Source organism: Cygnus olor, chromosome 13 (assembly GCF_009769625.2).
Source record: "Cygnus olor isolate bCygOlo1 chromosome 13, bCygOlo1.pri.v2, whole genome shotgun sequence".
In the NCBI taxonomy this organism is placed as follows: domain Eukaryota; kingdom Metazoa; phylum Chordata; class Aves; order Anseriformes; family Anatidae; genus Cygnus; species Cygnus olor.
The window spans coordinates 13,864,454-13,890,063 of NC_049181.1; the positions used below are offsets into that span (position 1 = coordinate 13,864,454).

At 40.4% G+C, this 25,610-nt stretch overlaps 2 protein-coding genes across 11 annotated transcripts in view; one reads left to right on the forward strand and one right to left on the reverse strand.

Moving 5' to 3' along the window:
• Nucleotides 1-3,928, forward strand: part of PASD1 (PAS domain containing repressor 1) — a 94,376-nt gene extending 90,448 nt beyond the window's left edge. For all 9 annotated transcript variants that reach the window (XM_040572202.1, XM_040572200.1, XM_040572201.1 and 6 more), the window contains one exon: nt 376-3,928. In XM_040572202.1, the coding sequence (XP_040428136.1) occupies nt 376-546 (171 nt within the window). In that variant the 3' untranslated portion in view covers nt 547-3,928. The remainder of the gene's footprint in view (nt 1-375) is intronic.
• Nucleotides 3,929-4,478: 550 nt separating this feature from the next.
• Nucleotides 4,479-25,610, reverse strand: part of TBC1D8B (TBC1 domain family member 8B) — a 39,581-nt gene continuing 18,449 nt past the window's right edge. Inside the window, exons 8-21 of one of the 2 annotated variants that reach the window (XM_040572197.1) lie at nt 24,477-24,626; nt 21,562-21,712; nt 19,938-20,152; nt 19,356-19,473; nt 18,377-18,662; nt 17,158-17,287; nt 13,695-13,793; nt 12,463-12,531; nt 12,005-12,245; nt 10,844-10,909; nt 10,464-10,547; nt 9,380-9,436; nt 8,980-9,077; nt 4,479-8,623 (exon numbers count right to left, since the gene is read on the reverse strand). In XM_040572197.1, coding sequence (XP_040428131.1) covers nt 8,213-8,623; nt 8,980-9,077; nt 9,380-9,436; nt 10,464-10,547; nt 10,844-10,909; nt 12,005-12,245; nt 12,463-12,531; nt 13,695-13,793; nt 17,158-17,287; nt 18,377-18,662; nt 19,356-19,473; nt 19,938-20,152; nt 21,562-21,712; nt 24,477-24,626 — 2,175 coding nt within the window. In that variant the 3' untranslated portion in view covers nt 4,479-8,212. The remainder of the gene's footprint in view (nt 8,624-8,979; nt 9,078-9,379; nt 9,437-10,463; nt 10,548-10,843; nt 10,910-12,004; nt 12,246-12,462; nt 12,532-13,694; nt 13,794-17,157; nt 17,288-18,376; nt 18,663-19,355; nt 19,474-19,937; nt 20,153-21,561; nt 21,713-24,476; nt 24,627-25,610) is intronic. The other variant, XM_040572198.1, reaches the window with a different exon arrangement.

Here is a 25,610-nt window from a genome sequence, read left to right on the forward strand (position 1 = left end):
GCAGTCACTTCCTTCAGTAAATGATTGTTTCCCAACACAAACTTCTGTAGAAGGTGATCAGGGTTTTTCAGTGCACGTTTTCCATCAGTTAACTTCCATCAGTGCTAAGTTAACGATGCTGCCAAGGAGAGGGGCTGTTGAAACTAATTATTAATGAGCAATACGCTCTCCAAGGCTTGCCGGGTTGGCAGAGGTAAGCTACGGTCCTCCTGGCAAAGACGGTAGCACACAGAGCAGGAGGAAGAGAGCTGGAAGTCGTGCTGCAGGGCTGCATTTAGGGTCACCTTCTGGTACTTCTGTCCAAGAGCCTCAGCAGCAAGGCACGGTGTGGCCAGGCACGGGTCAGGGCTGATTTGCCTTCGTGTCTCCCCACAGATGCAAGGTCCTGAGGCGGTGCCGGGGGGCCCGAGCCCGCGTGTTTTCCAGCCAGCCCATGTCCCGCAGCAGAACCCCCTGAGCTACTTCCTGCACCCGCAGCCGCAGAGCCGCCACGCACAGGGCCAGGCCTGCAACCTGCAGGACCTGCCCGAAATGCAGCTGCCCTGACCGCCGGCTCCCCAAGGCAGGGACAACCTTGGCCGCGGTGGCTCGGCAACCCGAGCACAGGCGGAGCGGGGACGGAGCCGTCGGAGCACAGACGGGTGAGGTCGGGCCCCGTGGGGGCCGGGATGGTTCCACCAGGGGCAGATGGCTCTGGAGGACACCACGTGGATTGGGATTTCCATGGGGCTGAGCTGGGATCTTCTGGTGGTACAACCACTGCCAAAGAGAGCCCTGGGACTGTGAGTGGCCGCAAGCCCCAGCCACGCCTGTCCTGGAGGGAGGGCACCTTCAAGAACAAGGAGCAGGAGGATACATATGGTGGGGCTCCTGCCCACTGGAGCTCAGCTCCAAAAGCAGCTGTAAACTTGTCGGTGCAAAAGCTGTGCTTCGTTTGGGAGCCACGGGCAGGCGGCGGGGTGCTGCTGCAGGTCACCAAGCCGTGCGTGCCTGTGCCAGCACCAGGTATGGCTCCTGTGACCAGGACGGTGACAGGTGGCCGGCTCCGGGAGCTGCTTGATCAGGTCACCACGGAGAGCACTTGGCACCACAGCAAAGCCTTGTCCCTTCAGAGCTTTGGTGCTGGAAGGCACTGTGAAGGTAAGCCCAGCGCTTGCAGCACACACAGGCTGCAGCAGTCACAGGAGGGATTGCCGTGTACATAGCTCTTGTCTCGCTCTAGTAGGTCCGTTGTGGATTTTTTTCCTTTTTTCTATACCTCAACCCCACCATTTTTGTTTTCCAGGAGATTGGATAATGCTGCTAATTTACATAACACCACTTTTGCCTGAATTTCTTACTGTAGTTATACCAGCTCACATCACAACTAGTAAGATACTCGTCATGTTTTACTGTGGTTAACAAGTGCAGATAAATTTATATGGTTTTTACTCCCTGTAGACAAATATTTTTCAGGTTACGGACAAAGAATCCTTACTCTTTCTTTTCTGTTGTTTTGTTTTGTTCCAAGTGGATGTTGTTGTGTATGTTTCTTTACATGAAAACAAGCAAACAACACGTAGACCATCATGTGACAGCAAACTTTGTGGTTTTGCTAGGTCATATTTCAATTTGACAAACCTGAAACGTGTACTCACAATGACACAGGCACTGTTACAAGCCTATAGGGTCAGCAATAAATTGTATTTTTGTAAATTGTCACTTTTTAACTATATGTTTATATTTATGAATTGAAAACCAGTTTATTCCTCAGTGGGTGTATAGTTAAGTGTCCCTACTGTTTGTGTCTTTCCAAAGGAAAAATGAAAATGTACATTTTTTGAGGCATTAGTAGCTGAGTACTAACCGTGGGTGCTGTTCCAGCCCAAACACAGAAGATGGTTTAGGCCATTATTTAAGCTGTGGAGGATGGTGGTTAGTTAGGAGCAGGGTCATCCAGCAGGGCTGCACCAGCATGCAGCAAGAGCAATGTTTGGGGACAGGTTTGTTTGTAACCCCTGTCATGACCAATCAAAGCTCTGGGGGGGGTTGGTTGGGCTTTTTATTATTTTTTTTTAATTTGTATTTGTTGTTTCCCTGGCTCTCTGCCCCACCCCAGCAGCTGCAGAGCGGTGCTGACCCCGCAGCCTCTGGCACAAGTAGCCCTGTCTTCAGGAAACGGGGGAGCAGGCAAGGTGGTGTACAGGTGGGGGTACAGCTGTAGCTGGAGACAGCGGGCGCTGCAGGGACACCTGCATCTACAGCTCGCATGCGAACAAAAGCCGTGAGAAGCCCGGCCTTCCACGGGCCTTGGTTTCTTGGTGCTGGGGGCAGTGGTTGTGCACCCCTGGGATGCCGGCAGTGAAGAATTGGGTGTCGCAGAGCAGGCGGAGGGGAGGTGCAGCCACGGCCTACAGCAGCACGGGGAGGAAAACACATGCACAGAGGCTCGCATGTGTGCTAAGGGCACACTGCTGTACACATCTGATGTCCCAGTACTGCTGGTGGGAGGCAAAGGCCATGCAGTTCCCTGCCTTGCCCACTAAACCTGCAACACAGCGGCTGGGCTGCAGTGTGCCAGCCCTGCGCGTCAGCCCAGGCATGGTGGGTGTCAGTGAACCCTACTTGGTGGTGGTGCTTGGGGTCGGGGTTGGGGTCTGGGGGAGACAGGGGGTTGTTAGCAGGGCTTGCTAGGGAGGAGGCAGGAGTTTGCTGGCTTTCAAAGCAAGTCCAAGGAGTGGTTGGAGGGGGTTGCAGGGCAGTGGGTGTGCCGGACAGGGCTGTGCCCCCGCACAGCCCTTCTGATGGCAGCATCTCGGCAGGGAGTGTAGATTTGCAAGGATGTTTACATGTTCAGTTGGCCTTGCTAAGAACAAGCGACGTAAAACGCACTTTATCAGAACCTCTCCCCTGAACACACTTTAGTTCCAGAGCCCACCCCAGCTCCTGGCGCAGGTGCTCGTGGTGCCAGGTGCAGGCATGGGTATGGGCACAGGCAGAACTGGGCTCCCGAGGGCAAAGTTCCCCAGCCCCATGGTGGGGCTGGCTCTGTCCCTGCTCAGCCTGCCTCTGGGCAGGGGCAAGGCTGGCCCAGGGGCCCGGGCTTTTTGCTTTCTGTCACCACTCACGCTCAAAAGATAAATGACTAAATAAATCTCTTTATTCAGGTTGAGTTGTATTTGTTTACCTCGGTGTTAGCTACGAGCTGTGTTTCTGGGACCTGTTTGGAATGAAGGGTTGCTGGTGGGTTTGGTTCACCCCCAGGTACTTACGAGAGACCCCCAAGCATGAGGTGGTCGCATAGGCGGGTGGGAATATGAGCAGTGCTGCCTGTGCCAGGAGTTGGGCTCCAGCATCAGTGCTCACTAATGTCCTGAGGCTTTCTAGCACACAAGCACCTATATACTCTCTCTCTCTACATATATAGATACACAGATATGTTTTTAATGTGCATATATATGTATATATATATATATATATAGGCCACACAATTCCAGACCTCTGAAAACACAGGCAGCTTTAATTAATAAAGTCTTGCACTTTTAGCATATTTGTACATATAAGCTAAAGCCTGGTGGGTACCATCAGGCTGGTTTGACAAACACAGTGAGAAGTTACTGTACATATTGTAACATAGTCCATGTAAAAAAAAAAGAGGAAGAAAAAATATGAAAAAAATGTTAGAACTGACTATAAATCTTGGTTTATTTTATATGATGTCAAATATAGATACGTTTATAAATGTTACTATTCTTAAAAGTATTTTGTAATGGGAAAAAGGAAGTGTCTTATGAAGATGAACAGTAAAGATTTTATTCTCGTTTTGAATCTATGTCCCTGCACAGCTCCATTGGATGGCAGTCTGTGCATTTTGACAAGCTTTAAAGAGATTGTACATAGTATTTTCAAAAAAAAAAAAAAAAAGAAAAAGAAATAAAAGCATACTTGCAAGACCTCTTACACAACTTGTGCTGTTGTTATTCCCTGAGTGGTGTGGGTCAGGCAGACGATCAGGCCGCTCCTTGCTCTCTAGGAAGTGCAAGAGCTGCAGCCATGGCACGCACATACACATGTATAAACAGCTGAACAGAGGGGGCTCAAGAGACTGCTATTTTCATGACCAGTGCAAGGAGGAGTAAGGGCAACGCATGAATTTGAAAGAACAAGGTATCAGCGTCATATATTTGCACACAATAAGTGTTTTAATGTGGATTGAAAAACAAGTAATGCTGCTCTTCCTGGCTTTACTCACCAGCCATCTCAGCACTGAAGCAAGCACAGGTTTCATGGGCTGCTGAACTAGACCCAGCTTCAAAACTGCCTTCAAAACCTGGATCTCCTCTTTTATTCACTTTTGGAGGGGTTGGAGTCCTAGTGTGGTCCTTGTGTGGCTCAATCCTTGCTTCAGAAAGGACTGACTAAAAATGGTTTTAACATGACTGATGTTTTTGAACGAACTTCTGACGCAGTCCATCATGCGAAAGAATAGTGCCTCAAACTTTTTTTCTTAAGTGAAACATTTTTTTATTTAACACCCCATTTGTCTTACAGTATTCTGCATACAATACATTATATAAAAAGCCAACCTGCCAACACCAATGTGTTGCCTTCTTGGTAAAGTGACAAAGCTATAGCAAAAAGACAAAATAGCCTATGTTTCTGGAGACAAATTAGAGTATTTCATTTTTTAGTTCAGGTAATAACTGCAATCACAATCAAGAACCCTGTATAGTACAACTGGATGAGAAGTCGCTAATAGAATCAACACACAGCTATTTCTTAGTTGTTATATTAGCAAACTCTTCTAAAAATATATTACTATATAGCCATTAGAGTGAGGAACAAGTGGCTTGTCTTAGGAATGGACTGAAACAGAGAGTGCTTATTCTGAATCTCATAGCAGTGACCATTTCTAAGTCCCTTGAAATGCCCATTTGAGTTATAAAGGGCTCTCCCCTTTCATGGTGGAAAGGGCTCGTATTTTTATTACCATCAGTGGAGCTATTCCCTCACCTCATGTGTTCAAGCCCTTTGGGGTGACTGTGCAGAGACAGCGCCGCACCTGTTGTACACAAAGGGGTTGAGCAGTCACGGAGCAGCACGTGCCATATTGAAAGGCTGAGGGAACACTACAGCTCTGCTGGCCATCCCCATGGGCAGGTGATTGCGTTTGACGAAAGGCATTTTATGTGCATTATCAACAATAATAATGGCCCAGCCACAAGAAAGGGCTGTGCAGTGCACGCCACCAGCCACTGAGAATACTTCAGGACAAATAATCATGGCATAGCTGCCAGGTCCCGCTGGTGACACTGCAGAAGGTAGTGCAATTTTAAAACTGTATAAACAGCATCACTAGTGTTAGCAATCTATATCTGAGCTACAATCATCTACTTTGTACTGAATGTTGTACAATCATTTATTTCCTATGACAGAACCAAAAATAAAATATAATCAGATAACTTAATGAAAACTGTTACAGGAAAAAAATAAAACTGAGACGTGAAGTGATGTATCCGTACTCATTTAACCACACTGCTTCCTATTGTTGAGTAAGCTGCTCAAAAACACTTCTAAAAACTTCCAAGTTGCAATTTGAATGGAAAGTCCCCACATTGGGAAGAAGCTGAGTAGTGCTGGGTCAGACACTCTGCAACCAGCACGTTCCCTGCTAGTGCTTCTGCTTAACTCCCAGCTACGTCTCGCAGCTGACCTCTTGCAACAGAAATGTGCTCACCCACTGAGTCCTAACGCAATACAATGTGAAACAGCATTCATCTTTGCAACACCAAATATATTTTAAATATATTTTTAAAAAATTGTATGCTGGTAATCTCGCTTTATACATAGATATGATATAGCTGATAAGGATTACTACATCATTGGTAATGGCTCTATGGTTTCTTGGACTGACACCAATAGAAAGTGATATTTCAAAAAGGTGCTCAGTTTTGCATAGCCAAACCATGTAATAACACGAGGCCATTCTTATTTTGCAGGTTTCTTCAGTACAGTCTTTTGTACTTCGATTTTAACGTGCATGGTTTTTTTTCTTTTTTCTTTTTTTTTTTAAAACAAATATAGTGGCTCTCCAACTGAAAATGTCTTTGAGTTTTAAGAATTTCATGTCACTATGCTATGTTGCTTAGCAAACAGTTTATAGCTTTGACTACCTATTGAAATTGGAAATATCCATCACGGACCTACAAAAGCTTTTTGTCTGGGTAGCTGTCTCTCTTTTCATGGGGCTCCTTTAACTTCAGCACAGCTGCTTGCGTAAGAATTACTCACTGAGCAAAGCTTATCTGAGTACGTCCTGGACTAGAACATCAGTATCATCTGCTTTATATTTCTAAAACAACATTAGGAAAACAGTGAGCAAACACATTTACAAACACAGTGTTGCCCTACTTTGCCTCAGAAACATGCATATGAATAAATTAGTTTGTATGTTTTATGCATAAATATACAAATCAGATTTATATTGTATCAACTATGACTACTTTATGAAGGCTTCTAAAACAAGCTTCCTCATTTTTCGCAAATATCTTGTATTTTTTGGAGTTACTTTTCATTCAGTAGAACTTTACATTAATACCTGAGAGTGCAGAGAAGAGGAGAGGAAATAATACGTACATTCATTGCTCCTGATCAAAACTGTATTCTTTAAAAGCAGCATGGAAATTTTAACCCCAATTGCAATTATGGCATTTCAGCAAATGCTTGTAACACAAGTCAGAATTTCATGTTACTCCTCATTCATTTTAGTATTGCAAGAAAAACAACCATCCCCATTCTTCTTCTTTGCAAAAAACATGCACAGTATAAAGTAATGCTGCCCTGAAGAAAATGTTTGTCATACAGGCTTTAAAAGCAGTCATTTTTAACCAGTTTAACAGATCTCCAGTTTACTTTGTTGTTGTTACAATACAGGCTCTTCCCCTCCTTCTCTAAACCCATTCTAGCACAAGCTACCTAAGGTTCAAGGTCAACATCCACGAGCATAAACACTGGCAGAGCTTACCTCCCCAGGATCTTTACTCTATCTTTATTTATTTATTAAAAATTCCAATTTGGATTCTAGAGGGTTTGCTGTTGCCATGAATCCTGGCAGATAGAAAATAACAACAGCAATAATCCAAAGAGCTATAAAAAAGAATTAATAATCACTAGGTTGAGGTGTGGACGCTGGGTAGACAAAGGAGCAACTGCAATCTGTCCGTAGCAGTTCCATGGTCACATTCAGCTAACTAGGAAGCAGCTAAGCATGGTCTGTCCTTGGGCATTCCAAACACAAACAAAACTATACATTTCATCAACATACTCCTAAGATGTCAACAATGGCTCCTTATGGAAGATGAATGGCAACCACCATATGGTCAAACAGATTTAGCCACTGTTCTCCCTCGATTTCAACAACCTATACCACCAGCCTTTGCATCTGTGTGCATCCTGGATGACCAAGCACCTTACATCCTTTTTGTCTGTATTGAAGGAGGACTGATATGAGAATGGGAAAGAAATCACAAATATAGGCTGAGCTACAAAAACAGGAAATTAGTTTTAAGGGCCACACTGCAAGAACTGAGATGTGGGCTGCAAGAATGCTGTCTGAAAACTGACAATGAGGGACTGGAATCTGCAACAGTCAGGACCATCGGTGACACCAAAGCAGGGGAACGGTAAGCAGGACAACTTTATTTCCTAACCTCAGGCTCTTGTGCCCACCACAGCTACCAGTTCAAACCTCTGTTCTTAGTCTTCACCCTGCTTTTGATCCCAGTCCACATGCAGACTTGGAAATTACTCAACTAACCTGGAAGTCAACCTCTTAGCTGTTAATAACTCATTTTAAGTGGAAAATGTCTGGAAGTCATTACATTTATCCCAGTAATAGAAATGAACCTGCAGAGCACACACTGTAACAGCTGTCATTCAGAAAGGTTTGTTATAGGTCACACCTAGTGTTTTCTAGCAATGTTGCATATTTTAATAACATGGTAAAGACAGTTTATCCTTCAGCCCCTGCTTGGGCTGAAACTTATGAACAATGCAAGAAAGTGATTGTGCTTCAACCTATTTTTATTTACATCAAAGCATACCAGTAATCTGATATTTAAAGCTAAATCTTCAAACCCCGTTCCCTATGTAAACACCATACTCAATTTCCATAGAAACAACCTTCATTTGCAAGTGCTTTATGTGGTTAGTTCAGAGTCAAAGATAAAGCAAATTACACTCTGGTTCTTGCTTTAAGTTGCAAATTTTTAGCACTCTCTATTTTAGCTTTTATCTCCTGAGGTTTCTCAAAAAATCTCACAAAGGCTGGCTCATTTAATAAGGATGCCAAAATCTGTTCAAAGGCAAAAGACCATTCATGGTTCCCTTTCAAACTCTGTGCCCTACCGCCTTCAGTCTGCTTGGAGCTGCCTTCCTCCGGCCCTTTTTGGAGGCTTTCAGCAGAAACCTCTGTAATGGCAACTGGACTTTTGACTGGTGACATGGGACCTTGCAGTCTTCGCCCAACTTCTTCCATTTTCAGCAGGAGGCTGGTAACCACTGCTATAGCCCGGTACAACAGTTCCTCCTCAGGATCCCCGTGGAATAGATTGTAAAGGGTTTTGGAGAACTGGATGAACTGAGACTACACAGATAACAGAGGAGACTATTTAAAGAACAGCACACAACTCTCATTTCTCACTCCACATTGTGATCTCAATCCAGCACTTGATGCTGCTAGGCACCTGATAACAGCTGCTCTACTAACAGTACGGGCCTGGACCAGCCCTGATAAAACTGTGTGTGTCTGGAAGTCCCTCTCTTGCAGTTTACAGTAAGCTTACGTTACAGTAATTTAGAAAAACACAGTCTAATGGTTAATGTGAAAGCCTGAAATTTAAGGGATCCTAAGAATCCTTTAGAAAAATACTAACAGAACTTAAAAAGAGATACAGCAATCAAAACCAGACTTCCGTAATTCTCTGACACAGATTGTTTTACCTGATTCATTCTTGGCAGATCCCTGATGTTTTCTTCTTTTTTAAGAAGTTCATCTTGCCATTGCTTCAGATATGCCTGAATATCAACTTTCCCCTTCCCTATTTGACAAAAAGAAAAAGAAAAAAAGAGTGAGCAAACAAGAACTAAGAGTTTACATGGGGGATGAAGAGCAAAACAACTGTATCCTCCATGTCATTCTTTCTCTACAGAGTAGTAGGACCAAAAACTAAACAGGATCAGGGTTTACATTACGTGTCCCTCCTCCCCCGAGGACTACACTTATAAAAGTGGATATAACATTAGCACTACGCTAAGATCAGTATACTTTGTCAGCACACACTTTCCCAGCTATGCTTCGACTAAAGACACACAGTTACCAAGCGTCTCCAGGATTCTCTACCTTTTTCCGGGCTGCTCTTCAAAGCATTACTTTCAAGATTATCCCCAGCAGATGAAACTAGAGTTTCAGAGAAGAAAAGAAAAGTTACTGCTTTGAGAAAGGAGGAACAGTGCTTCACTTCCTTTTATCAAAAAATCTTTCCTTAAGGAGCAAGACCCCCAAAAGACCCCCATGTTTTCAACACAGATTAGGCCAAAAAAGCACACGATAAGATATGCACTTTCTAAAAAATAAAAATTAAAAAAAAAAATAAAAGGCACTATGAGAATGGAGATCACAAAAAAGCTAAAACCAGCTGCATTAAGTGGATAATATTTTGTGGTCCATATCTTGAACAACGGTGAGAACAGTGCCAACATACTATAGATAAAGTACTTTTAGGTTGTTTCTAAAAACCAGAAAGGATCTCTCTTCCAAAGAAGCAAAAATGAACAGCTTTCCAAATGCAGTATTTTGTTAACTCCATAAACTTAAACCCCACAATTAAAAAAAAAAAAACACCTTAGTGGATTTATTTTAATTGAGGACGTGGATATTAAATTACTAAATTTCTTGAGGCAGGAAATATCATCCCTGTATGCCTTGAACACAAAACTGCAATGGTCATCATTTTAATGACTATTGCAACAGAAAGGTTGCCTACTATGCTGAGAAATGCTGTCCAAATATACTCCTCTATTTCCACATAAACATTTGGGGCCTTTGAGTTCAATCATCAGACATAACCAATTCAGGGCAGGGAACATCTCTGTTCTTTATATGGCTGCCAATGAAATGGCCTGTTACTGATGCCTGGATGCACTACCACACACAGCTGGTTATGAGAATTAAGCCAATGTGCTGCTACATAAAAAACTACTGTGAAGAAAGATGGCTATCCTCAAATTCTGCACTACTTCATATGGCAATGTAACTGTCTCCAGAAGATATTCACAGAGGATCCCTGTTAACAGTGACGTGATTTGCTAGAATTCAAAACAGCTTTTGGAGACTTTCAGAAGAAAGCTCCCCATTTTTCACTATAGGAAAATTAACAGAATCCCTCCAAAATTCTTCAGGCAAAGCCACACACTCTGACGCTTACCACTGAGTTGACTGAAGTGGATCAGTTCTTCTTTTGAAAGATCACCACCTTTGGAAGGGCTTAGAGATTCTACTTCAGTAAAAGCTGAAATAAATAAATGAATGGAGTGTTTTTGGTGCTCCCAAGCATTAACAAAGCAAGGAGAAAAGGCAAAAGTTTTGTACATATTGTACCTATGAACAAAACAGAAAGTGTGTTTTTCCTTCCTTCCCAAAGAATATATCACTCTGGAAAAAATACACATCTGTATTACAGCTATGGGACTGTACTGTAACCAGGGCTAGTGAGAACAGGAAGGAAAGTGAAGCTTAAATTAAAATCATGCAAAGATGATAAAAGCCAGGAACAACCCTCCCCAAATGCTACCATCTCTCACTCACCTGGAGGAATGTGCAATTTAAAAAGAAACTTGAGTTTGTCTGTGAAACTTCCGTTGTACATGGTATCTATTGGAAGAAAGAGGCAAGCCAGATTATTCAACTGGACCCAGCTTTAAAATACCCTCTTAACCTAACCAAATACAACCCAAGGATGTCAGATCGGGACATGTATTCTGTCTTACATGGAGTACGATTAGAGATGATGCTTAAGGAAGTATGAGCTGCAGCTAAGCCTGAGGTTTGCCTACACTTAAGCAAGAACACCAAGACATTTTAGCACACTATCCCACATATTGAGGCCCTGCTTCCCAGGACATGTCTGAGCATCACTCATTGATAGGAAGTAAGGAATAATTGTATTTTTCCCCTCTTTGCTTCCTCACAGATTTTGCTTGTTCTTCCCTTCTTTCTTTTCCCCTTAATTAAATTATCCTCACCTCAACCTGTGAGCCTTTTTCTTTCCATCATATTTTCTTCTCCCCTCTCTTTTTTTTTTTGAGGAGGGGGAGTGAGAGAGCTGTTGTGGTGGACTTTAGCTGCCCAGCAGGGTAAAACCACCACGTAAACAATAGCACTTTGAAAACAAGATGAAAGGAATAAAGCACTAACTCCAGAAAACTTTCAGTTCCCCAGGGATATAAGGCACTGTTTATCTTACATGATCTGTGTATGAGAAGACTTACAGTGTGAGGAAGCATTTATCATCAACCAAACAGGTTGGGCAATGAGGTCATGCCCTTTCCTAATTTTCTGGTATTTTGCTGGTAAAGCTATATTTAAATTTCATCTCAAACAGGAGATTACTCTCCATGGGATTAACACTTCAGAGAAGTTACTAATTTGTAAAGCTTTGTGTTAGCTATTTCACAGTGAAACACAGACAAGAAAAGGAGAGCACAGTTCCACAATTTAAAACCTTTTTCATTCACCTAAAGAACATAGCGCCCACTCTCAATTTTATAAATATACTTTGAGCATTTGACTTGCCATTTCATGTTTTTGCATTTAATGCCACATGATAAAGGCAAGACAATTTGACCCTACATTAAGAAGCTAGTCTCCTTAGGCTCCTTATCTAGTGCATGGAAGGTGATAACACCGAGGATTATTTCCAAGATGGAGTTCCCTTGTGAACGTACTACATATGTATTGTTCTCTTACCAAGAACACAGGCAAATTGCTTGAAGTTTATCAGGCCATCAGAGCTCTCATCCATCAGCCTGAACGTCCACAATGCAAGCGAGTCTCTGTTTGCACAGTGTGACCAGGGGCTTAAGAGATGACAGAGAACCCTGAACTGCTGGCAATCAATTCGATACTGCTCAAGATAAGGTAGGCTGGCATCATGGTGTCGCAAAACAGGACTATTTACATTCCAGTAACAGGAAAGAAAGTGCTCCTTCTGCAAAGAGAAAGTAAAAACATTACACTGGATGAAACAACAACTATTTCTCTGGGTGAAAGATGTGAGGAGTTAACTACATAATTTGCTTTAAAACTGACATGTAAAAAATACACTGAATCTAGCTTTCTCCTCAATTTGTTAAAACTGTTTCACAGCCATCATACAGTTCACCATTAAAATACATGTTTGAGAAGCAAGGAAAATGGCACACTACCTTGAATAAGTCATAAAGCTCATCAAGATCACTAGGACTGAATTTTACATCTTGGGACACAACACGTAGCTGAAACAAAATAAAGAGAAAATTAATTAATGAGTCTTTTCTTTTTGGAATAAACCCATAAAACATCCAAGAGACTTAACCTTACATTAAAAAAATACAGTTTGAATATTCCAGGTTTTGGCGTGTAACCAATTAGGAGTAAGAATAGAATTATTTCTTAAAAGCAATCAGAAGATGATTGGAAGGAGATAACTGGAAGAAATAATTTTTCTCTATGAAAAGGGACCTTGAGGTTATTCGCATCATTTGCGTATATTGAGACTATATTATGAAACTCATGGGATAAAACGTGAATGCCAGATTATTTATAATGAAGTAACATTTAGCTTCTGTTGTAATGGACAAACACACATTCAGCCCTTACCAGTGAAGCTGAATCCCAATTTTTTTAATTGAAGAAAAAAAAATACAGCATTTTCAAACAAGACCTGTATCCATCTTCACAAGATGTATGTTTTGTAAAATGAAATACAACAGTTATCACCTTAGCTCAACAAACAGCATTTAGTACCAGTTGGTATAAGCTACCCCTACTAGAGAAAAAAGCACTGTTTGAGTAGTCTAGTCTTATCACCAGTTATTGCAAATATGCCACCGAAGAAAACAGGCAAACAAAGGAAGCACCCTGCAACCTCTACCTTCATTCAGGGGTCTGAGCTGAAAGGATGATGTTGGCAGCTGAAGAGCTGCCACACCATGCGCTCATTACCACACCTCCACACACACCACAGGCACAAGAAGCAACCCTAATTGAATGCAGTGCGATAATCTCTTCTGTGACATTTGGGATTGCTTTGGAAACCAAAAATGCAAGTGATTGATTGTTTTACTATAGCATTATGTCTCAAAGAAAAATGCATTAACAATTCAAGAACAACAGAAAGAAATATAGGTCAGCCTGCTCCAATCAATGCAAGTGTCAGAGATATGGCAGCCTTTAGAAACTGTGATGACAGTACTTGTAATGAGAGCAGAAGGTCGTGCTGTGACTGGCAGACTGAAAACATCACAGCCCAAACTTCAGTTAACAGATGCCCTGTAGACGAGAGGGATTTCACCCTAAAAAATGATTTGTTTGGCCTTAAAAAGTGTACCTTTTTTCAAAATTTTCCGAGAGAAGGAATTTTAGCAGAGGGAAGGGTTTAGTTCTTTAAGTCACTCACCACATTCTGCTTAGTTGTAGCTTCTAACGTCTGGATCACATAAAGCCTGTTTCTGCAGCGCATACTCTCAACATCCTCATATCGAATATCGCCATATCTCTATGAAGAAAAGTATAGTTCTATGAAATCAACCGTTGCTAGATACATCTAAGCAGATATTTTTGTCTTTTCTGCATCTAAACACAATACAGGTATGGACACAAAGGAAGATCACAGGAGCTCTGAGCAAAGAATTGTTTATTACCACACCACGATTCTCCCTAAATAGTGTAACTTTCAAAAGGGCGGGTGTTTAAAAGAATGATGAGGAAAGAAGAAACTATGGATTAGTTCACTGTAAGGGAAGACAAAGGAAAGGATTTTACTGGGTGTTGGCTCCATATCTAACTTTGTTATCACATGGTGACTAGCACTGCAGGGTATAAAAGAAAAATACGTATATGTTGTCAGGCTTGAAGTTCACTAGAGTGAAGTAATTTCTGAACCATTCCTAGCTAATTCTACAATGTCTAAAGGAAAGGGAAGGTGTCTGAGGATTGGAGTAGAATAAATACATTTACCTTTAAAAAGGGTAGGAAAGTAAGCAAAACCTAGAAGCAAATTTCCAGAGAAATCCTAGAACAAATTATCAAACAATTAAAATCTAAATGGAAACAGACAAGATAGTCAAAATTGGCCAATACTCTTAACAAAAATCATGTCAAATCAATTTTTTCTCCTATGAGAAAATTCAGCCTCGTATGTAGAACTGAAACAGTGGGTATGATATATTTTTACTTCTGTAAGGTTTTTCAAACTCTTCAGCAACACATGGAACCAGGAAGACATAGCCTAACCACGATCACCAGGAACCATGTGCGCAACTGGTTCTAAGACCAGACTTGGAGAACAAATAAGTGATAAACTACCAAACTAGGCAGGACTTTCAGAAGTTTTGCCAGTGTTTTACTCCCATTTTTGGCAGCGCACTTTAAACAAGGTATGAAAGACTTCAACAATCATAAAAAGAATCTGAGCACACACACTTTGAGGAAAGGTTGAAGGAACCGCTTATGTTGAATCTAGAAAAAGAAGAAACCAGAGTTGAAGTGGTAAGAGATGAAAAACAACAACCTAATAGCAACAAGGATTTGCAGAGAAAGACGCAGTTGATCTTCTTCAATAGCTCTTTATGAGCACCCAAGATGTATTATACTGGATACTAGGATATTTTGTGGTTAAAGGTACAGAAAATCTACAATGGGCTAAAGTTGTTGCAGGTTCTCTTTTGTGAAAGGGTTTTAACATTAGACGTTTTTCAAGGATGATCTGGGTGTACCCTGGAGAGGAAGCTGAACTGGATGAACTCTGCAGTTCTTTTCCAGAACTGTAATTCTGTATGTGAAGACCACTAGCAGCATATTTCTGTCATGAAACAAAAAGGGAACAGAGGAATTGCATCTTTGAGTCATAATGCATTCACTAGTCTGACATCCAGACACTGACATTGTGCAACGGCCTCACTAAGAATATAAGCAAGATGTATAATTTAACTCTGGATTAGTGTGATAAATTCACACTTCCATTCACCAGTTAAGCATGACTTCTTCATACCTGATTAGACTAGAAAAGAATAAATCTTGTGTTTGTACCTGAGTCATAATGGCATAAAGCTGAACATAATCTTAGGATTCAACTCCGTATCTTTTCATTTGGTCTCATCTGTTTCTGAATACCTATGTGAAGCAACAGTACCACAAAGAACATCTCTGGTCATTTATTCATTATTAGTAACTAGGCCTGTCTGCAGAGGGACAACTCTCCATTGCAGCAATCTTCTCATTTCAAAAGTTGTTCAATTTTAATTCCACAGTAATATGAAAATAAAACCCTACACCAGAACTGAACTGTGTTGAAATGAACTGTCTGGTCTAAAAGGGAAGTGAGAAATTGACTCTCACTTTGTATCAGCAATTCTCAAACAAAGGGTTGCGATGCTTACCAGCATTGACAAAATTCAGTTTCATCTGAAGATCCTAGTTTACAGCCAAAAAGGGGCCATGAGATGAAAATGGGGATAAAGGCCTTGGAGCAGGACTGTCAGCTTGAAACTGGGAGATTCACTTTCAAAGATCTGCCGAAATCAATTTTCAAAAGCCGTACCAAATCAAGACACTATTACTGTTTTGGTCCAGCCACCTGACTAAAACAGCAGGAGAAAAAGAAAGCGAGTTCCTTTTGCTTTCTTTGTCAGTAATGACTCTCTCTCCGTGAAAACTTAAGCTTACACTTCAGAACGTAACATCCAGCACTTCATTATTTACCATGTCTCTTCTTTATTCTGCAAGTATTCATGCTCATACTTTGAGACCTCACCATGGCAAGAAAGACCTGTAATAGTTTGTACTACTTCTTATAAGAGTCTTAAAGTGATTCTTCAGTATAACATTCTTGTGAAACAACAGTGACAGCAGAAACAGTGACATTTTGTGTGATTAACCTAATGCTATAAAGACACTCCAAGAGATCTTGAATTTCTCATTCTTGGCTTTGTTCACCCCACTAAAAGCAAAGCCCTCTTCTCATTTAAAAAAAAAAAAAAAAAAAGGAGAGAGAGAGAGGGGCTGTTCCTTAATTATAGAAATAATAGCTAGCTAATCTTTTTTGAGTGAATGCTACAACATTTTTCCTAAAGAGATGCACTGTGGCTCTTTCACTGGAAACATATGAATAAGAGTCAGAAAAAAAAAGAAACAGAGATAAAAGAAGCCAGCTAATAGAAAAAAAAACTCAAACCATGAACATATCTTTTCTCTCAGCTTGCTTTTCATTTCGCATTGGCTAAGGAGAAACCTATCTACAATGGATTAATGCCCTGATCTAAATCATGCCAAGGAAGGAACTGCCTGATGAAAATCTAAGGACAAAATAAGAATGAGAAGCTACTTCCTCCCCATTATAGAGCTGGGAAGCTAGAACACTGCAGAAATCAAAAGTAGCAAATTGAAAGGAAGTGCTAAAAGATCAATTTGTCTTCCTCACCCAACACAGCTCAAAACATCCATTTCATCAGTACAATAAACTACCCAAGCACACAGTTTCCTGCACTGTCCATTACATCAAATGTTACCACCATCTGCATTGTAAAGTAATCAGTCTCAAATCAGTAAATGCAAGGGCTGTTTCTCTCATGCTCTCTTTGTCCTTTAGCTGACAGAGTGGATGGCAATACGTGACCTATGATGAAACCAGGGAATTCCACTCAGAACAGCCTAGCAAACACATTCCAGGAAGTTAAAAGAATAAATAAATACAAAACCAAACCTATCCCATAACCTACAAGGTTTTCAGCAAGACTCAGGAAAACGCAGAGCCTAATTCCTACCAATCTAGAGAGGTTTTCTACTCTGGTTTGTACAGTGTAGCCCACCCAATAATGTAAACACTGCAAGGGATGCAAAACCTTACCCACAAGAACACATACTTCGTTTGACTCTCGGATCAAATCAGTAATGTCCACTTTTGGGTGGTCGCTCTTTGTATCGCTGAGGCTGGCGCCCTGCTGCACAGCTGGAGGCAAAGGACTGTCTTTGTTGGTGACGCTGTCAAAAAACCTGCATGAAGCGAACACATGAGATATCAGCAGGAAGCAGATTATCACAACACAAGGATAACATCAGCATCTACTGAAGAAAAAGTAAGCAGAGAATGGGAAAGAGCAAAAAATATCAGCATGAATAGTACAAATATGCTGTAACAGTAGCACAGATATACAAACACTGGAACTGGCTACCCAAAGAAGGTTGCAGAGCCTCTAGCCTTGAAGTTTTTAAGACCCAGCTAGGCAGTAACATGGCTGACATGACCTAGTGCTATCAGTAGTTTTTTCTGGAGTGGGAAGTCAGATTACAGACTTCCTGAGCTCCCGTTCACTTGGCTTTCCCCTGCTTTCTCTAATCCAACTAGCAGCAACATACCACATAACCAGGAGAGAGGAATGGAGGCTTATGCTGAACTGCAACTGAGGCAATTTTAATTCCCTCAGATGCATAAACCAGGACGTGCCTGATCTGCACTATTCATCGTACCTACAAAACCAGACTGAACAGTTCCATTACAGAGGTTATCCAGTTCCCTTGCCAACACTGAGAAAACAGAGAAAAACATCTATGAAGTGATAGCTTCCTTTTTCTTGAGGCGAGGCAAATTACCGTCATCATTTTTTACAACTACCAGAATGCTGCAGGCTGGATTTACTGTGCAATGGAAGTGTTGCAGCCGGATAAAGTGTTGAAAGCCAGAGTTCACAAGGAGTTCACAATAATCATCAAAAGCTTGGGCATCAAGTGGAAGCAGCACCTTGTTTGATTCAAGTGAAAATTAAAACTTCACTCCTATTTAAGATTTTAATAAATTAGAAACTGGCTGAATGTGCTCTTATTGCTATTAAGTGCTAAAAATTTTAACGAGCACAGTTAGGTTTTACATTAAATACCAGGCTGCATGGCATCTTAAAGTAAAAATTACATTTTCCTCATTAATTCCCATTAATTCCTAATTTTCCTCATTAGCTCCTAGCCCATTCAAACATGCAACGTATGACAAACATAAAGGGAAGATGGGATTTTCAGAGGAAATGACATATCTGTTTGTAATTACAGCAGCTGCTACACTGCCTGTAAGAAGAGCAGTTACACCGATACCTGTTGAGCACAGTCACTGCTTCTGCATCATCCTTACAAGTCAGCAACTTCTCCATGTTGTATTCCAGCACTGCGAGACCCAGCTGCAAGATTGCCTTTATTCCATCATAGAAGAAACAGTCCACCACATTGACTGCACTTTCAATAGGCAGCACACTGATAAAAAGGGTAAGGAACCAGGAGAGAGAGACCGAGGAGAAAAAAGTCATGTCCGTCATGTGGTCTGTCAACTGAGGCAGATGAACCCTGATGAGCTCCTCAAACACTGCCTGATCTACCAAGGCACCTGCAGGGAGAGGATAACAAAACCACCACCCAAATCTTAATACACAGAAGCAGAGTTTTCTCAGAGCACTGGCCAGAAACCTAGCCCCTAACCAAATGCAACTCTGACGTAAAACCAAACACAGATCTAGCTGCACGGCACCACTGGCTCCATTCCCTGTGTTGAAAACTATGCACTCTATACGTGAGTCCAGAGGCTTGCATGTTGTAAAGAACGTTAGCACCTTTGTGGGTGTATGTTTACTGCCAACGATTATTCTCCTGTCAGTCGATACACCCTCACTGCAATGACAGAGAACCTTCACATGCAATTTTCTTCTACCATTTAGAGCTGCAAGCATTGAGTACCAGATCAAAGACTAAGTCTGCTCCTGAAGTAACTATTCCTTTTATTTAAGCTGAGTAAATTCCAATAAGTAGTATGAACTGCAGTTACAATTCCAAAAGAACTGTGTTATAATCTAAGTGACTACATCCTGAGTAGTGATCCCTAGAATAATGACAATATTTGAAAATCACATCCATGCTCTTAAGGAGGGTCTTGGGATGTTCTGTTACTTCCATTTTCTACTTTACAGTACTGAATCACAGTTTCTCCACACTGTTCAGGCTTCAGCTCATTCCTTACACTTGTTCTCACAGAATGATCATTTATATTCAGTTCTAGACAGACCAAAAGATAGACTGATGTTACCAATGATTCGACGATTGAAATAATCGGGTAGCATCCTTTCACACACGGCAACCAACAGCCAGAATGCTTCTTCCTCTTTAGCATACAGCAGAAGTACTGATGTCAAAATGTTCATTGCCTGTAACATTTTAACAGGGACGGAAACATTCACACGGGAATGTGGAAGGAAGATAGCAAAAACACAACTGTTTTGTCATTTGTTAAAGTTTATACTTCTGATGACATTTCACAGCATGCGTTTAGAGTGCTGGAATAACCTACAGCCTTATCCAGTGTAAGATTTGTACCTCTACGTTATCAAATATAGAGCATAGTATTTAAACTACATAAAAATACTTCTAAGTTTTAAAAGTCTAGTAGAAATTCAGGCATAAATGCAATGGACATGACAACATTTAACAACAAATTCAAGTACAGCATAAAAGCTCATGTCACGCAGTGGGATGAAATAAGCAACGCAGGTAAACCACTGAGAAGGAAACCTTTACATATTTCTGTGACTGATTTTATGAGGTGCCACAATACTGATACGGTGAACTAATGTTCAGACAACCAATATTAAGATTCTCAAAACTGCTGTACCTGACAGTATCCAATTTGGGGATTCCTGTAGGCATAAGCTGTCAGAACTCTCCTGAGTGCAGAAATTCCTGTGTCGCTTTGAAAAGCGGGATGCTCAGGCAAGGAACGACGTAAATCTCGTTCGATTTCATCAGTAGCTAACGTGCATGTTCCTAAGGACTTTTCCACCAACTCAGGGTAATAACCAGGGTTGGATGCCATATCATTTACAGCACCTGCCAATAAATGTTATTGCACAGCATTAGAGGGCAACAATAAAGTATGTACATAATTCTCTGCAATTTGTACAAACATTTTTGATGACTACTAAGGTATCTCCAGCTGCTATTGCAGTAATGTAACAGAGTAATTCTACTGATATTAATGCAATCACTCTGAAATAAATACAGAAAAGCAAAATAAAATAAGACTTGGAGGAAATCTCTTTCCATATGCCAGTCACTATCCGTTATAAAGTTGATTTTGACTTGTTTTTTTCCTGTTTCACTGTGGGGAAAAAGAAGCTTCCTTTCACCTACAATTTTGCTTAAGTTTTCAGGCAAACACTTTTCCTTTTGTAGAACTGGTAACGGATTAGAAAAAACTTGGCAACGGATTGATATTTACCTAATTCATTCCATAACTTTTATGTCAACACAATGCAAGATAGAGATATCTGATAACAGAAGCATAAATGTCTACATAAACACTCAAAGAACACTGGCAAAGAAATCCACATTCACATGTCCTCAAAAAGAACTACCATACAGCAGTAGGCTGAATGAATAGGTTAAAACATATTTGTTATGATAAACAGACCTTCTAGAACAGCAGAACGCTCTGCCCAGCGGAACACCATGAGTACAGGTAGCAGGTAAGGTCTCCTCAGAATCTGCAGCTTATTTTCTGAATCAACTCAGCTTACCTGTAAGACTCTGATCAAGTCAGTGGCTACCACCTTTGTAAGTGTTTAAGTGACTGGGAATAAAAAGTGCACAGAGGTGCCTTTTAAGCACCTTTTAAAGCAATGCCTTAATTCCCCAGGCCTTCACTTCCTCACGTTAAGTGCTCTGACACAAGTGCGTTCTACAGTAGAAAGCCACAAAAGTATACTCAGAGTTTTGGCAAAAGATCCCTTATGTGTATCAAAGTCCACAATTCTGTACACTTCTCACTCTGAACCAAGCAACAGTGTATAACAAAGAACTACCGATACTAGAGACAAATTTTCTGCCAGAAAACATTTTTTTTGCCTGGGAACACTATTGTCTCCAAAAGCTTAAACCAAAACAATTGAAAAATGGTCCCGCAAGCATGCTTTTCTTTTTAGCAAGTAAAGAGATACTGCTGAAACTGATTGTCCCCTTGAACTTTAAGAATACAGCATTCTCACTATTTTTAGTTGAGTTTGTTGTAGATGATGACACAGATTTAGTTTGAATCAATGCAGAACAGAATAACTTTGTCTATTCTTTTGAAGTCTTTTGAAATTTTTCTTCAGAAAGATTTAGATAAGTTGCCACAGGAAAGAAGTTTTTTGGTTTTTGCATTGTGGTTTTTTTGGCAGACTATGGTCAGTAAGTAACTAGAACACCTATAATAGCAGAGTCTACAAAATGACTCGATTATACTTGCTACACAATACCTGAGAAGAGTAGCCAGAGCTCTCCTCTTAAGGCCTCTGGGATCCCTCTTACCACCAAGTCTCGAGTCTTCTTTGTTCGAAACATACTGACACCGTGTCCCCGTTCGACAAAGAGGATGTTCCAGGACTGTTCTTTCATTTTTTCTTTCAACTATGAAAAGCAAAAAAAATAAGACTATTAAGTATACTGGAAGATTCTCTCATGTTTCAGAGAGCAGAACTACATTTTGCTCCTAGTTACATTCATGTAAACTGTAAGTAGCAGCACTGGTATCAGCGTTAATATCTGAAATGAATGCTGATGCAGATCAGAGCAAAAATGTAACCTGTGCATAGTTTAAGTCTGGGATACAATGTGATTTCTTAATAACCATTCTTTAAAGTATTCTTACAAGAGTATTTTACATTCTTAATTCTTACAAGAATTTCTATACCAGACTGGACAAAAGGTAAATCTAATCCAGTATCCCATCAGACAAGAACCAACAGTTAGTGCCAAAGGACAGCAAAGTCAAGCAAAGTATCTGCAAAATCCTCCTCCATTCTGCAACAAACTGAAGCGCAGGCACCTCCTCAGCAGAGGCAGTATCTCTGAAATTAACAACACAAAAACAAACAGCAGTTTTTAATCCCTGTAAATTGCTTTCTGAACTCATACATATCTGCCATCTTCTAACTTCTATTGAGGACTCCTTGCTAAATTGATTTATTTTTTTTAATCAACAGGTAGGCAGTGCTATTTGTTACCTTGGGTTGAACCATTCGCAGCTTTGACACCACATCAACAAAAAATACAGAATTATCAAAGGACCATGAAGTACCATGGACTTAAACGGAGTCAGTGAACAGTGATAAAGCAGTCAGACAGCTAACCAGTATATGGTGCAAATGTGCAGACAAATTCTGCCATCTCAGCTCTCCTGATGCATTCCAAAAACAGATTACCAGCATAACAAATAAGCAAATTCACATTTAATGATTCTTTTCGCAGAAAAACAGAGGTACTTGTAAGATTCTTTGTCAGCTCTTTCCATGTAAGTATACATATGTTTATATGATACACACACACACAAATTTGTTTATAACTTGGGCCAGTTTTAGAGTACCCTTATACTCCATTTTTTACTCCTGCTTTGTCATAAACAGCAAAAAATTTTCTTGGTAAACAGTAAATTGATAGAATAAGGAAAAAAAGACAGAACTGAGAAAAAGCAGTAGAAAAGACAACCAAGAAAAATAGGGAGAAGGTTCAGATCGTTTGTGTGTGGTTCCAGATTTCTCCGTGCTAATTTGAGAGCTCTAACAAACAAGCTATGAGAAAAGCATCTGGCCATGACGGTGCAAGGTAGTTAAGCATATGATTATTTGCAAGATGAAATCATACTGTCACAGATACCTGCTTAGTTATTCAGATAAAGTAACATACCGTGACTTCAATGTGTCTATGAATTGTTCTTGCTAACAGCAATAAAAATGTAGTAACACTGACACAGATGAGATAACATCCCATAGAAACTCAACAGGCAAAACAGGATACTCTCCTTTTGTCTGATTCATCATGCTTTGTTGCATTATATCAGTTAACAGATTTGGAACAGAGTGGGTACAAACAATGGAAAGCAGAGGGATGGCATGACACAGTGTAACTGTTTTGCCACAGTTTCTAAGTCTCTCCGCAGTTTATTTACATGAACTCCACATAGCAATGGGAGAGAATCAATAATGAGGGAAAACTGCAGGAGAATGAAGTCTAGTTGGATTAAGGAGGGGAACTAATAGCAGAAAATACTTAAGCCCCTGTCGGTTTAACATTTAATCAGATATTTATCAACTAGAGAGAACATTTTACAAAATAGCAATTACTGTCAAAATACAAAACAACTGTGTATGTATCTGAACTTCAGTAGGACCAGCCACGTACGTAAAACCTGCTTCAGAGGGAAAACTGGCAAAAATTCCCTATTCAAACATAACTGAAGTAAGAGGCTTTTACCTGCAGAGTAGAGGGATGTAGAAAGAGTGGCAGCAGTGAAACAGGTCCTTTGTGAGGTATAAGACTTCTAATAAGCTATTGATTATGTACCTAAAAAGCAATTCAATTTCCCTGAAGCAAAGCAACTGACAATCGGGTGTTGCATCCCATGAGAGACTCCAGTGCTGAGACAGGGTGAACACTGCCACTACATACATTTTCTACACATGCAGCAGTAAGATTTAATATTGTTAAAGCAATTCAAGGTGATCTGCAGAAAGGGAAAGTAGATTTTGCCCACTTTTGTTCATTGTGCTATAAAAAGCAGAACTTAAAAACCTGTATTACTTTCATTCCTGCCAAAGGGGTGTTTATTTTCTGATATCATAAATTCCATATCTGAATTTACCCAATTTTGCTGAAAGACTGATTTTAAAATAAAAGTTGTGTCTTATTGCACACACTTTGGAGAATCAGAATGAGTACGTCTTACTGAAAAAATAATAATTAAAAAAAATCTCCAGAGCATAACTTTGTTACAAAGAAGTGCAAAAGAATGAAGCAATGAAGAAGTGAAGTCAATTTCCTGATAACATTCTCCTTGTTCCCAAAGCATTTGTAGTGACTTTCTACCTTGACAATTCAGAAAGATATGAAATATGTTAGCTATCACAAAACAAACAGCCAACTCTTCCCTGAGGGGCTGGAAGAGCAAGAGGAATTAGCTCCATGAAGATAAGGCATATCGTTATTAAACAAGACGAGCAGAAAATTGAATGGAGCCATGAAGAAGCACCCTGTGGACTCAAAATACAGAACATGCAGATGAAAGAAGATTGGCAAAGCCCAGAAGAAATCAGAAGCCTTACTGGAATACATTTGGAATATACTTAACTCCTTTCCAATTAGATTCCAAAGCCTGCTGGCCATTTTTATCCCTTACCATTTTAGAGTCTAGATTCTCAGCATCCTGAGGATGGTAGACAGTCATTAGGGCTTCTGTACTGACGGTTTTGCTGTTATCTCTCTGACCCATCTTTGACGATAACTCATCAAAATCTTTTGGACTGTCAGAGGCAGAACTAGTTGCAACCTTAATAAACAAACAAACAAAAATTAATAAATGGTAGTTATAAATGCCAAACAATCCTTCAAGAAACAGCACTGATAGCAGAAACCGTTTTTGTTTCTAGACTACCCTTGTTTATGATATTAATTTACCAGTACCAGATACAGTATTAAAATTTAGACGCATACAATTCATATATGCATGAACAAATTTCCAAAATAAATGAAAACCAGCAGTCCCTGTTCTGCACAGCCAGGCTATCAGGAGGTTGCACTTGAAAATCCATCTCTACAGCCAAGAACTTAATTATAAAAGGACAAAAACTCATTATGAAAATTATAATAGACAGGGAGGCCGGACCATCAATCACTGAAGTAAAAAAAAAAATTTAATTTAAATGGAGCCATACAGAACTATACAGAAATGCTAAGAGCATTTCAAAAACAGCATTAGAACCTGGATTGCTTTTCAAAACCTGATAGAAAATAAAGCCAAAGAATCCAAAACATAATGCATTCAACAGTAACATTATTGTTCAACACATTCTCGTTCGCATGGGCACTGACTGAGTTATTTATTTTTCCACACCTTAAAACCAAAGCTATACAACTTATCACACTATGCCAAAACAATGCAGATATTACCCAAAAGAAGGTGATCTGAAGGGGAATGCCCTTGAGAAGCAGACCTTACCACTCAGGTGTCTCAAGGTTGTGCTGTATGTACCCTTACTAGCTGAACATTGCTGCTGCTATCAAACCATTTTGCTTTTATTACTCCACTTGCACCTAGTAACTCTTAAGAAGCAAAATCTCAATGTAGAGACTTTGCTGAGACACTGATTATTTTCTTACAGCCGTCATTTTATAGACTACTCCAGCTGATTACATTTTTCTCAGGAGAAAACCTTCATGGAAGAGATACAGAAACTGCAATGAGTAATGCTTGCTAGGGCTGTTTTGTCATTGTTTTCTTATTTCTTATGCATGAAACTACACACAGCTTTCT